This window comes from Netta rufina, assembly GCF_964035555.1.
Source record: "Netta rufina genome assembly, chromosome: 9".
Lineage (NCBI taxonomy): Eukaryota > Metazoa > Chordata > Aves > Anseriformes > Anatidae > Netta > Netta rufina.
The window spans coordinates 13017363-13028493 of NC_140132.1; the positions used below are offsets into that span (position 1 = coordinate 13017363).

The window sequence follows — 11131 nt, forward strand, 5'->3', positions numbered from 1 at the left end:
CAAGTAAATTTAATCCTTTCTCCATTCTGTTTTGCACATTAGTGGTTTACACTCATAACTGATTAAATCTTATCAGTGAACTAACTTCTAGGTGTAGGGAATAAAAATGTAAAAACAGTTCTTACAGTCCAAGTTGTTCATTGAGGTAACTGAAGGTTGTTAAACACTAGTGTCATAAAGCTGTGTTATGATCAACATAAATCACTCCTTTATTTTCATTATTATCTCAACTGAATTCTTATGTTGCAAATTTCATTCTTCTTTTTTTCACCTTTCGATAGTGTTAAGTGGAGGCTCCAGCTGAAATGAGGATTACACTGAAAGAATGAGAAAAGCCCAAGCTCTCAGTCTTTATCCAGGAAGGCCCTTGGTTTCTGTCAGTAAAGTGATTTGCCAGAGCTGAGGCCTCACTTTATTTATCTTGAATGCTAAGGCAATGCCTGCGGTGCTGGGACAGACAGAATTTGTCATCAATAATGCCTGTGCATAATATACGTACACTGCATAGGGTATGGTTTGTATTTAACACAAAACAGATGATGCTGCATTGCCCTGCACAAGGTCATTTGCCCTGTAATACTCTGTCACCTCTAGAAAAGGTCAAAACTTGTGCCAATTATTAGAGTGACCAAACAAGTGTCTTGTCTAATTATTGTGATGTAGAATATACCGAACTGAATACTGAAGTGTTTTAATTTTTCAGACCGTAGCACTGCAAAGGAGAAACTCAGACAACTTTTCTCAATGACTCTATAGCCAACTAATGTAACAATGGTACTAATATTGGGACGCAGACTGAATAGAGAGGATAGTGGGATACGAGATTCCCCTGCAACCAAGCGGAAAGTTTTTGAAATGGACCCAAAATCGTTGTCAGGCCCTGAGTTTTTTGACTTCTCCTCGGGATCATCGCATGCTGAAAGCATTCTCCAGATCTTCAATGAATTCCGAGACAGCCGGTTGTTCACAGATGTCATTATCTGTGTGGAAGGACGGGAGTTTCCCTGCCATCGAGCAGTTCTCTCAGCCTGCAGCAGCTACTTCAGAGCGATGTTTTGCAACGATCATAGAGAAAGCAGAGAGATGTTGGTGGAGATCAATGGCATTTTAGCCGAAGCCATGGATTGCTTTCTGCAGTATGTGTACACTGGCAAGGTGAAAATCACCACAGAGAACGTGCAGTATCTCTTTGAAACATCCAGTCTCTTTCAGATTAGTGTTTTACGTGATGCCTGTGCCAAGTTCCTGGAGGAGCAGCTGGATCCCTGTAACTGCCTGGGAATCCAGCGCTTTGCCGATACGCACTCGCTCAAGACACTGTTCACCAAGTGCAGGAACTTCGCGCTGCAGACATTTGAAGACGTGTCCCAGCATGAAGAGTTCCTTGAGCTGGGGAAAGATGAGCTTATTGATTACATTTGCAGTGATGAACTGGTGATCACTAAGGAAGAGATGGTGTTTGAAGCTGTCATGCGCTGGGTGTACCGGGCAGTTGAGTTGCGAAGACCAGTGTTGCATGAGCTGCTGACACATGTCAGGCTCCCACTACTACACCCAAACTACTTTGTTCAGACTGTAGAGGTGGACCAGCTGATTCAGAACTCCCCAGAGTGCTATCAGCTGCTGCACGAAGCCCGGCGGTACCATATCCTTGGAAATGAGATGATGTCTCCCAGGACTAGGCCACGCAGGTGAGGAAATAATTTTTTTGACTTCTTCCTGTAATAGGAGGAGAAGGTTTGATGTACAGATGTTTGGTATACACTCCCAGAACAAAAATATTTTTCAGACAATTTTATTCTCTGTTCTGGAGCACTACAGTTACACCTGTGTACTTCCCCACAACACATGAAGCCCACACATGTCTACAAAATAGAAATAAAGGAGTTTTTTTGCATAGATCGTTCCGTTGCTATGGAGTAAATGACCACTTGGGTAAGTTCAGCTATTTGACCTTGTAAGTAAAATATTTTCTGAAGGTTAATGTTTGCTGGCTGACATCTTATTTCATACAGTGGTAACATCTTGAAAACAGCTTACTATGCTGTAGCAAGTAAACAATTCCATTTCCCAACCTTCTTTCTTTTTATAACAGTTAAGTGCACAGTGTGCCAAAAAGGATATGGATGAGGATATGTATACAGAACACGTTGCATTGCAGAATGCTTTACGAATGGAGTAGTATAAAAAGTTGCAGTAGACAACAGAACAACAGGTTCTGAACAATAAAGAAACTGTATCTTTCATTTTTAAAGAATTACAAAACAGTTCCTGAAATACTTCATACTTATTCCATGACATTTGAATAATCCAGTATTACTGCTCCTTAATAATGTGTCACAAAAATGCAAATGGTGACTGAATTTGCAAGAGGAAGACCATACCTGGCATTTATGGTCAGTGGTGGCTATGATCCTCCCCCTGCCCCAAAGAGAACTTTCCCAGTAAGAGCTTTACCTCTGCCTGGTAGTTGACATGACAGTTTGTTAACTCCAGCTGATTTAAGTTGCAGTTTTAAAATCATGTGCTGTGCTGAGGTGATGCAATGCTCTAGTCTGGACAAACAGTTAGATTGTGTTAGGAGTTACTCCTCTTTGTTTATTCTTATTCTTAGTCATACGTGGTTGCTGTGCGGTGACTGTGCAGGAAACCTTAATTTTTTTGGCATGTGTTACAGGCCTTCCTATAGGGCAAAAGACATTTGGAAACCATTTGTCCCATTAGTGGCTTTCCAGTCTTGAATCCTGCTGTGAGAGAAGAAATTCCTCTTAAACTCCTTGCAGCCCTGCTGTCTGGCTTTCAAAGCTGTACAGTGCCATGGAGGGTCGAGGCTTTTGGTTTACTGCAGTTTGGAAACTGGCGAAGGCAAGTCTCAGAAGCCTTCCCTGAGCTTGGACCTGTGGGGGGAGCTGTGGTGATCTGAGAGCTTAGACCAAAGACCTTGTTTTGTGAATTGGAGAGAGGGCTGCATCTTCTGGTATTTGGTGTGGTGTTTGTAAGTTTGTTATTCACTTTGATAAACAACAAAGCACCTTTGCTTAGACCCAAAACCTTTCTCAGAGTGCATGGTACCTGGGGTTCTGAATAGACTCACCATGGCATTCCCATTTGTAAATTCAATTCCTTGTCTAATGCAGGTGATTTTGGGGTGGGTGTCTGTGTTTTCACTGCTGGACTTAATAAGCCCTGCTGAATTTGAGTAGGCAGGAATGAGAGAAGTAATTTACAAAGAGAAGCTGGCTGGCCTCCCAGCAGGATTTTTTCCCCCTTTTCTATATTACATTCATGAAATAGTTCTTTGTCGTTTGTTTCTGTTGCCTATTTGTTTTGGTTGCCTATAGCAAAAAGAGGTCTTGTTGTAAAACAGTTACCAGGTCCCACTTTGCTGATGTTCTCATCACACCTTTTCTGGGTGTTTCTTGTGGTTTTAGGGAGGAAAGGACACTGGGAAGGTTTTTTCTTTCTTGACTTCCTCTAAATATTTTTTAAATATATGAACCCTTTCTAAAATGAAACTGTGCAGGATCAGAAGCTTCCAAACCAATGCTTTTACTGAAACTTACAGAAATCGTGATTCCTTGTATGTGTATATATGCAATTATGGGTAGAGTGGGTTCTACGTGTTTCTTTTTAGGAGAACAGTGTAGATTGCATTTTTTGGTTAACTTTCTTTTTTTTAAAGCTACTAAAGAGTTAATCTGAAGTAAACAGAAGTTTAAAATACGGGGTAACCTGCTCACTCTTTTAATGTTGTATGCCACTAGCCATTGTAGACAAACACACAAGGTCTTTCTGAAGTTCTTTCCAGTTACATTTATGCAATGACAGTGACATCTTGAGGTTGTCTCACTCCTTTCAAGTCTCTCTTGTCCCCTGCTGGCTGTGCTGCACAGCAAATCTCTAAGCCAAGGTGAAGCAGTGAGCAACAATGATTTTCCATATACAAAACAAAGCAGGCTCTTACATCTGCATGGCTCAAATTATCTTCAAATTTTCACATATCTGTGAGTTCTTTAATCACACAGCTCCTTTAAAGATGTCTGATGGTGTGAATGTTCACTTTAACAGGTTAGATGTTACTACTTTTATACATCTCAACACATTCTTTTTGGCTTTTAGTAAAGTTTTAATGTAATTCCTTACTTTTTCTCCCAAGGAGGTGACTTTATTTCACTGCACATTTGTCGTCCCATTTGCTACACAAGTGAATTAACAGGAGAAAATGTACTAACTTAAAAACCTTGTAACTTACCTCCTGAGCTTAAAGTGTTTTCGAATGGAATCTCTTCAAATTACTGAAAGTTCTTCATTCCAGCTAACACAGTGATGGTTTGCATTGTCACCTAGGCTAAAAGTCTGCATACAGCAGACAAAAATACAGGAAACCTCTTTTTGTAATGTCCTGGATTATGATATTCTGTTACCTGTCTTCCACTCTTCCATTATCTGACCTCTAAGTAACCACAGGGTCTCTCCTGGAATCTCCTAAGTGCCTGTTTTAGCTCACCTCTGGTACTCTGCTCTCACTGTTACCTTTGAGGGCTTCTTGTACTACTGGCTGAGATCATGTCTTCTCTGGGAATGGCAGCTTCTAGTCTCCGTTCATCTACAGCATTAGTTCTTTTCTGGCATTAGATGTTGTCTGTATGTTCTTTGTGTGTATTCCCCCCTTATGCTTTTTTAATTGATGTGTCCTCTGTCACCTGCTAGAGGGCTTTTGATCTAACTTTAAAACCTCTGCAGTACAAGGCTCCTTTAAGAAGTAACGGAGAAAAATTTTACTTTTTTTTAACTGAAGTAATTATATGGCTATGTAGGTAATAAAATTTTGAGAAAACACTATTCCTGTGGATTTAAAATATTCTACTGAACTAATATTTCCTTTAAAGAGCAAAACTCTCATTGCAATTCATAAAGAGCCCTATCCAATCCAGGTTTTTAAATTTAATTTTAAAATAAAGATTGCTAGTCCAGCACAGTAAGCTTTTCATTAAGTCAAAGCCTTGGTTCTAGTCTAAAAAGCAATCAACGAACAAACATCAACTAACTGCACATACAGAAGATATGTTTGGGCTTGCCTCTAGGCAAATTGAGACAAATATCTTGGTCTTGAGAAAGCTCTTTTCTTTTTCTGGGTAATACTTTGCTGGCACAGAAAGTTCCCCTCCCTTAATCTTTGAGAGATTCTTTTCAGAGTCATTCCTCTTAAAAACAATAACAGTAAATACATAGAAACCAGGAACCTGTGTCGCTTCAAAGCTGAGCAGCTGAAGAGAGTGTTTCTTCTGACTAGTTCAGGTGCGTAAGTGTGCTTCCTCTGTTACAGATCTCCACTGCATAATCTTATAGTGCATTTTCATTTATTGTTGTCTTTATGTAAAATATTTGGAGAAGAAAGTGAAATGTATCTTGTGATGTGTGGTGACAAGGAAAGTAAGAGCTAGTTTTGTTCTTGATGCTTCAAAATGGGGGAAATGGCATTGGGTTTTATAAGCTAGTATGTGTGTAAGTCCACATAATAGGAAATTTGGATACAGATCATGAGATTTATCTCAAATACAATCAAAAGGAGATTTTTTGAGAGGAGACTGCAGTTTGCAGCAACGATACAAATGAGTTCTCTATTCATTTGGATATCAAAGTTAAAAAGATCAAAGTTAAAAGAAAACACAGGACAACAAAAAGGCTTACTAAAAATCAAGTCAGTGTTGCATTGTTATACTTGGTTAGTAGACAACAGTCCTTGAAATAACTATCTGCATAGAATTCTTTTTAAAAAAAAAAAAAAACTTGAAAAGAGTAGATTTTGAGAAATGCTAATAACTTATAGGTTTTAACAATTAAATTGAGTCATAATTTGATTTGTATGTAAAAGATGTTTGGTACATTCAAATGTGAATTAAAATACAATGAGTTTCTATTACTGTGAACATGGAATATGTATAATGCAGAAGGATCAGGCTAGTTGGAGAAAAAGAGCATGAAACAGAATTTAAAAAGCTTATTTGTATGTACTGCAGACTGTCTAATGCTAAACTTTTCACCAAGTTCTAGTGCTCATTTTAGGATTGAATTTTTGTTTTAACATTCCTTAATGTCTCAGTCTGTCACTACACTTATTCTTCTATATTTGTGGTGCTTTTTTTTTTTTAAAACTGCATTGTTTCTAGGATTTTTTTTCTTTCCTCTTTATTTCGATGACTCTGCCTTCAGTTTTCCTTCTCCAGGAAATAACCTAAACATTTTAGAGGTGTTTTAAATTGTGTAATACTTGAACAATGTGAAGTGCTATAAATTTCATAACATTTGATGGGAATGGGGACTGGTTTCAGTGTGAAGAATAGATAATTACAGTTCTGCAACAGATTACTCACCTAATTGCCTAAGACCTTGAACATTTTTCTGATATCTCTATGCACCCAAAATCTATTAGACTATGGGCTTCCTGTATTTTTAATTTTTGGGATTTCTTTACTAGACTATTCTGCAGTATGACTCCATGTATGCAAAAAAAAAAAAAGTCTGTGTGCTAACATCTTATATAATGAGACAAGAGGAAGCAATGAAAACCTGTCATTGTTTGGGGGCGGAGTGGTTAGAGGAGAGGGATGGTATAGGAGCAAATAATAAGCTTTCTGGTTATTACTTCTTAAGCAGTTTTTGTAGACAGTGCTGTTTGACTTTCATGTTCTAATAAATAACATTAACGTCTTAGTTTTCTGGCTTTGCTTTTTTAGATCAACTGGTTATTCAGAGGTGATAGTTGTTGTTGGAGGCTGTGAACGAGTTGGAGGCTTTAACCTGCCATATACCGAGTGCTACGATCCTGTAACAGGAGAGTGGAAGTCTCTGGCTAAACTTCCAGAGTTTACCAAGTCCGAGTATGCAGTGTGTGCCCTACGGAATGATATTCTTGTTTCAGGTGAATAATCATTTTGACTGTTTTGACTTCTAGCACCTGAGTTGGGGATATATTTATGCCAGCCTTTATGGCAAAATGAGCAATGTTTTAAGACACCTCTCATTCAGCCTTTTAGGAAGGGTAGATATTATGGTACAGCTGCTAATTTAGGTATTAAGTACCATATGTTAGTTTAACCAAAGAATCTGTCTCCCTTTTGTCATTTGAGCAAAACTTCCACAAAGAAAGTGGATGCATGGATCAAATAGAGGGTAACAGCTAAGAATGTGTCATGAGGCATGAACCCTTAAGGTAACTGTTTGGAGTGTCTCATCCAGGTAGTGATACTGAAGGAAATCTGGGCAAAAAGCCATTAGATTATTTCTTGAGATTTGAATGCATTTTAGTATGATATCAGCATGTTATGGTTCGCAGAAGTAAAGTCACAGAATCATTCAGGTTGGAAAGGACCTCTAGAGCATCAAGTCCAGCCTTTAACCTAGTGCTGACAAGTCCACCACTAAGCCATGCTATTAAGTTCTACATCTACATGTTTCTTGAAGACCTCTGGGGATGGTGACCAGCCACTTCCCTGAGCAGCCTATCCCAGTGCTGCACAACCCTTTCAGTAGAGAAGTTTCTCCTATTATCTGATCTAAACCTCCCCTTGAGGCCATTTCCCCTCAGCTTATCACTTGGTGCTTGAGAGAAGAGCTCAATCCCCACCTCACTACAACTTCGTTTCAGGTAATTGTAAAATACAGTAAGATCTCCCTGGGCTGCCTCTTCTCCAAGCCAAACAACCCCAGCTCCTTCAGCCACTCCTCATAAAATAGCTTACTGTATCTTTTTATTTTTTTTTAAATCCACTGAAACTGACTTTTCCAATCAAGTATAAAGATCTGTATTGCTGAAACAGGATATAATTTTATTACACACTGTGGAGGGGCATGTTGGGAGTTGACCGTTCTCATTCAAGCATGAATTTATTCAGATTGACATATTTGTTTTTAAAGGCGGAAGAATCAATAGTCGGGATGTTTGGATTTATAACTCTCAGCTTAACATTTGGATCAGAGTTGCCTCCTTAAATAAAGGCAGATGGCGTCATAAAATGGCTGTGCTTCTTGGTAAAGTAAGAGAAGTATATTTATAATTTCTTTAGCCGTGATATTCTACATGTATAAGAAAATAGTGGAGAAAGACATACATGTACATATTTAGTTTTACCTTGTTGCACTCCCTATCAAATAACTTCATATTTTCAAATAAAATAATGCTTTAAATAACTGTACTCTTGATCAGTCATATGCTATCCATGGATATGAAAATCATGTTACTTGTCAACAGTTTTTTGATCTTTTCATTGAACTATCTGATCTCCAAGAAGCAACTTCTTTGCAGGCAAACATATATCAGGATTTGTCCATTCCAAAAATGCTTTCAAAGTTTAATGGTTTATGTAGTTATTTAAAGCAGTACTGCTTTCTGTTACCCATTTCTGTGCTCTTTTATTTACTATTTTATACTAAAGTTAAATATATTACTACGAGAAGATAGAAATTTTTACTGTATTTTAAAGGCATATATGCCTTTAAAAGCAACTGAATCCATTAAAGAAACTTAGGGAAGGTGTGTGTGTTGCCCCTTGGAAGATTTCTTTTTAGAAATGGAACAAGTGAAGGGAAGAAGGTAGACACATGATAACGAACTCTGCTTCTTAAATATGAGAGAAGCAACAGGAAAGAAAGGAGGCTTATGAACTAAGAACAAATATCTTCGTAAGCAAGGTAGGGGGTGAAGAAGGAGAAAAGCAAAGATGTGCAGGTGGACTTTTTGCTGTTGCTGAATGTAATCTTTAACAAGTGAAATGCAGAGAAATGCCTTCTCTTCCAAGTGCCATTCAAGTAGCAAGCTTCTGTGTTTTATTATAATGCTATGCTTTGGATGTCTGTTTCTTCCATGTATGACTGAATGGAAACTCACCTGGGAGTTTTTGACTATTATAAAGAATATGGCCTACCAATTTTTTTTATAATAGTACCCCTTCACTAATATAACAAATTAGGATTTCTGCAGCATTAAATTAATTGAATATTTAAATGTAATAACTAATCTAATAATGAAATGATACTTTTCACCACTCTGCATAGGTATATGTTGTTGGAGGATATGATGGGCAAAACCGCCTCAGCAGTGTGGAGTGTTACGATTCATTTTCCAATCGATGGACAGAGGTGGCTCCCCTTAAAGAAGCTGTGAGCTCTCCAGCAGTCACGAGCTGCGTTGGCAAACTGTTTGTGATCGGGGGTGGTCCTGATGACAACACGTGCTCTGACAAGGTTGGTTAACTGGGATTGTATCTTCTATCCACAGTAAAGGGAAATGCTATTGAATGTGTAAATCAAAGTGTTGGGAAAACGGTGTTAAATATAGTGCATATAAAGACATTATTGATATATGGACCTAAATTAATACTGACTTCATTCTGTTGCTGAGTTATTGATTCTCGTTATAATCTCTGTGGGTCTTCCATGTCATAATTTCAATTAGACTTCTAATACCATGTGCCTGTTTGTTTTCAGGTTCAGTCTTACGATCCTGATACTAATTCTTGGTTGCTCCGTGCAACTATCCCTATTGCGAAAAGGTGCATTACAGCTGTGTCATTAAACAATCTGATCTATGTTGCTGGTGGTCTTACCAAGGCAATATACTGCTACGATCCAGTTGAAGACTACTGGATACATGTACAGAATACATTCAGCAGACAGGTAATAAACACTGAAAGGCTGTAGATGCCTGAAAAGTATTCATTTCCTGTCAATATGTTCATGTAAAAAAAATTAGAGACTTGTTTAGCCCTGGCAAAATTGCATCTCTGATTCTACTTCATCTATGTAATTCAAAACCACCAAGAAGAGTTTCTAAACTAGTAGTATTTCATCTGAATGTCAGTTAGCCAGCACTATCTGTTTGAGAGCAGTTACTGTTGGATGACACTATAACAGTATGATGGATAACATTTAAGTGTCTAGAAATTGATCTCTGTCAAGCTCTATTACATGTTGTTGTTTTTTTAATTTAGATTGAAAATAGTAATTTCCTTTTAGTTGATTAAAGCCTTTCAATGCAACAAAAAGCATTGAAGGATGTGTTTACAGTGTGGAAAAAAAAATACTATTTAGCATGAAATATCTGACTTAAGCAGTGAGAGCTGTATCACTTCAATTTATCACAGAATCACAGAATTTCTAGGTTGGAAGAGACCTCAAGGTCATCGAGTCCAACCTCCAACCTAACGCTAACAGCCCTCCACTAAACCATATCCCTAAGCTCTACATCTAAACGTCTTTTGAAGACTTCTAGGGATGGTGACTCCACCACTTCCCTGGGCAGCCTGTTCCAGTGCCTCACAACCCTTTCAGTGAAGAAGTTCTTCCTAACATCTAACCTAAAACTCCCCTGGCTCAACTTAAGCCCATTCCCCCTCGTCCTGTCACCAGGCACATGGGAGAACAGGCCAACCCCCACCTCGCTACAGCCTCCCTTGAGGTACCTAAAAAGAGCGATAAGGTCACCCCTGAGCCTCCTCTTCTCCAGGCTGAACAAGCCCAGCTCCCTCAGCCGCTCCTCGTAGGACTTGTTCTCCAGGCCCCTCACCAGCTTCGTCGCCCTTCTCTGCACCCGCTCAAGCACCTCGATGCCCTTCTTGTAGCGAGGGGCCCAAAACTGAACACAGTACTCGAGGTGCGGCCTCACCAGAGCCGAGTACAGGGGGATGATCACCTCCCTCGCCCTGCTGGTCACGCTGTTCCTGATACAAGCCAGGATGCCGTTGGCCTTCTTGGCCACCTGAGCACACTGCTGGCTCATATTCAGCTGACTATCCACCATCACTCCCAGGTCCTTCTCTGCCTGGCAGCTCTCCAACCATTCCTCTCCCAGTCTGTAGCTCTGCTTGGGGTTATTGCGCCCCAGGTGCAGGACCCGGCACTTGGCTTTGTTGAACTTCATGCAGTTGACCTCAGCCCATCGGTGCAGCCTATCCAGATCCTCCTGCAGAGCTTTCCTACCCTCGAGCAGATCGACACACGCACCTAACTTGGTGTCATCTGCGAACTTACTGAGGGTGCACTCGATGCCCTCGTCCAGATCATCGATGAAGATATTAAAGAGGACCGGCCCCAGCACCGAGCCCTGGGGGACGCCACTAGTGACTGGCCTCCA

General features: G+C 39.6%; 1 protein-coding gene across 5 annotated transcripts in view; it reads left to right on the forward strand.

Annotated features, from left to right (window-relative positions):
• KLHL24 (kelch like family member 24) overlaps window positions 1–11131 on the forward strand; it is a 29198-nt gene that overhangs the window by 10928 nt on the left and 7139 nt on the right. For all 5 annotated transcript variants that reach the window (XM_084292235.1, XM_084292237.1, XM_084292239.1 and 2 more), the window contains 5 exons: window positions 704–1691; window positions 6738–6922; window positions 7918–8036; window positions 9055–9243; window positions 9487–9675. In XM_084292235.1, coding sequence (XP_084148361.1) covers window positions 772–1691; window positions 6738–6922; window positions 7918–8036; window positions 9055–9243; window positions 9487–9675 — 1602 coding nt within the window. In that variant the 5' untranslated portion in view covers window positions 704–771. The remainder of the gene's footprint in view (window positions 1–703; window positions 1692–6737; window positions 6923–7917; window positions 8037–9054; window positions 9244–9486; window positions 9676–11131) is intronic.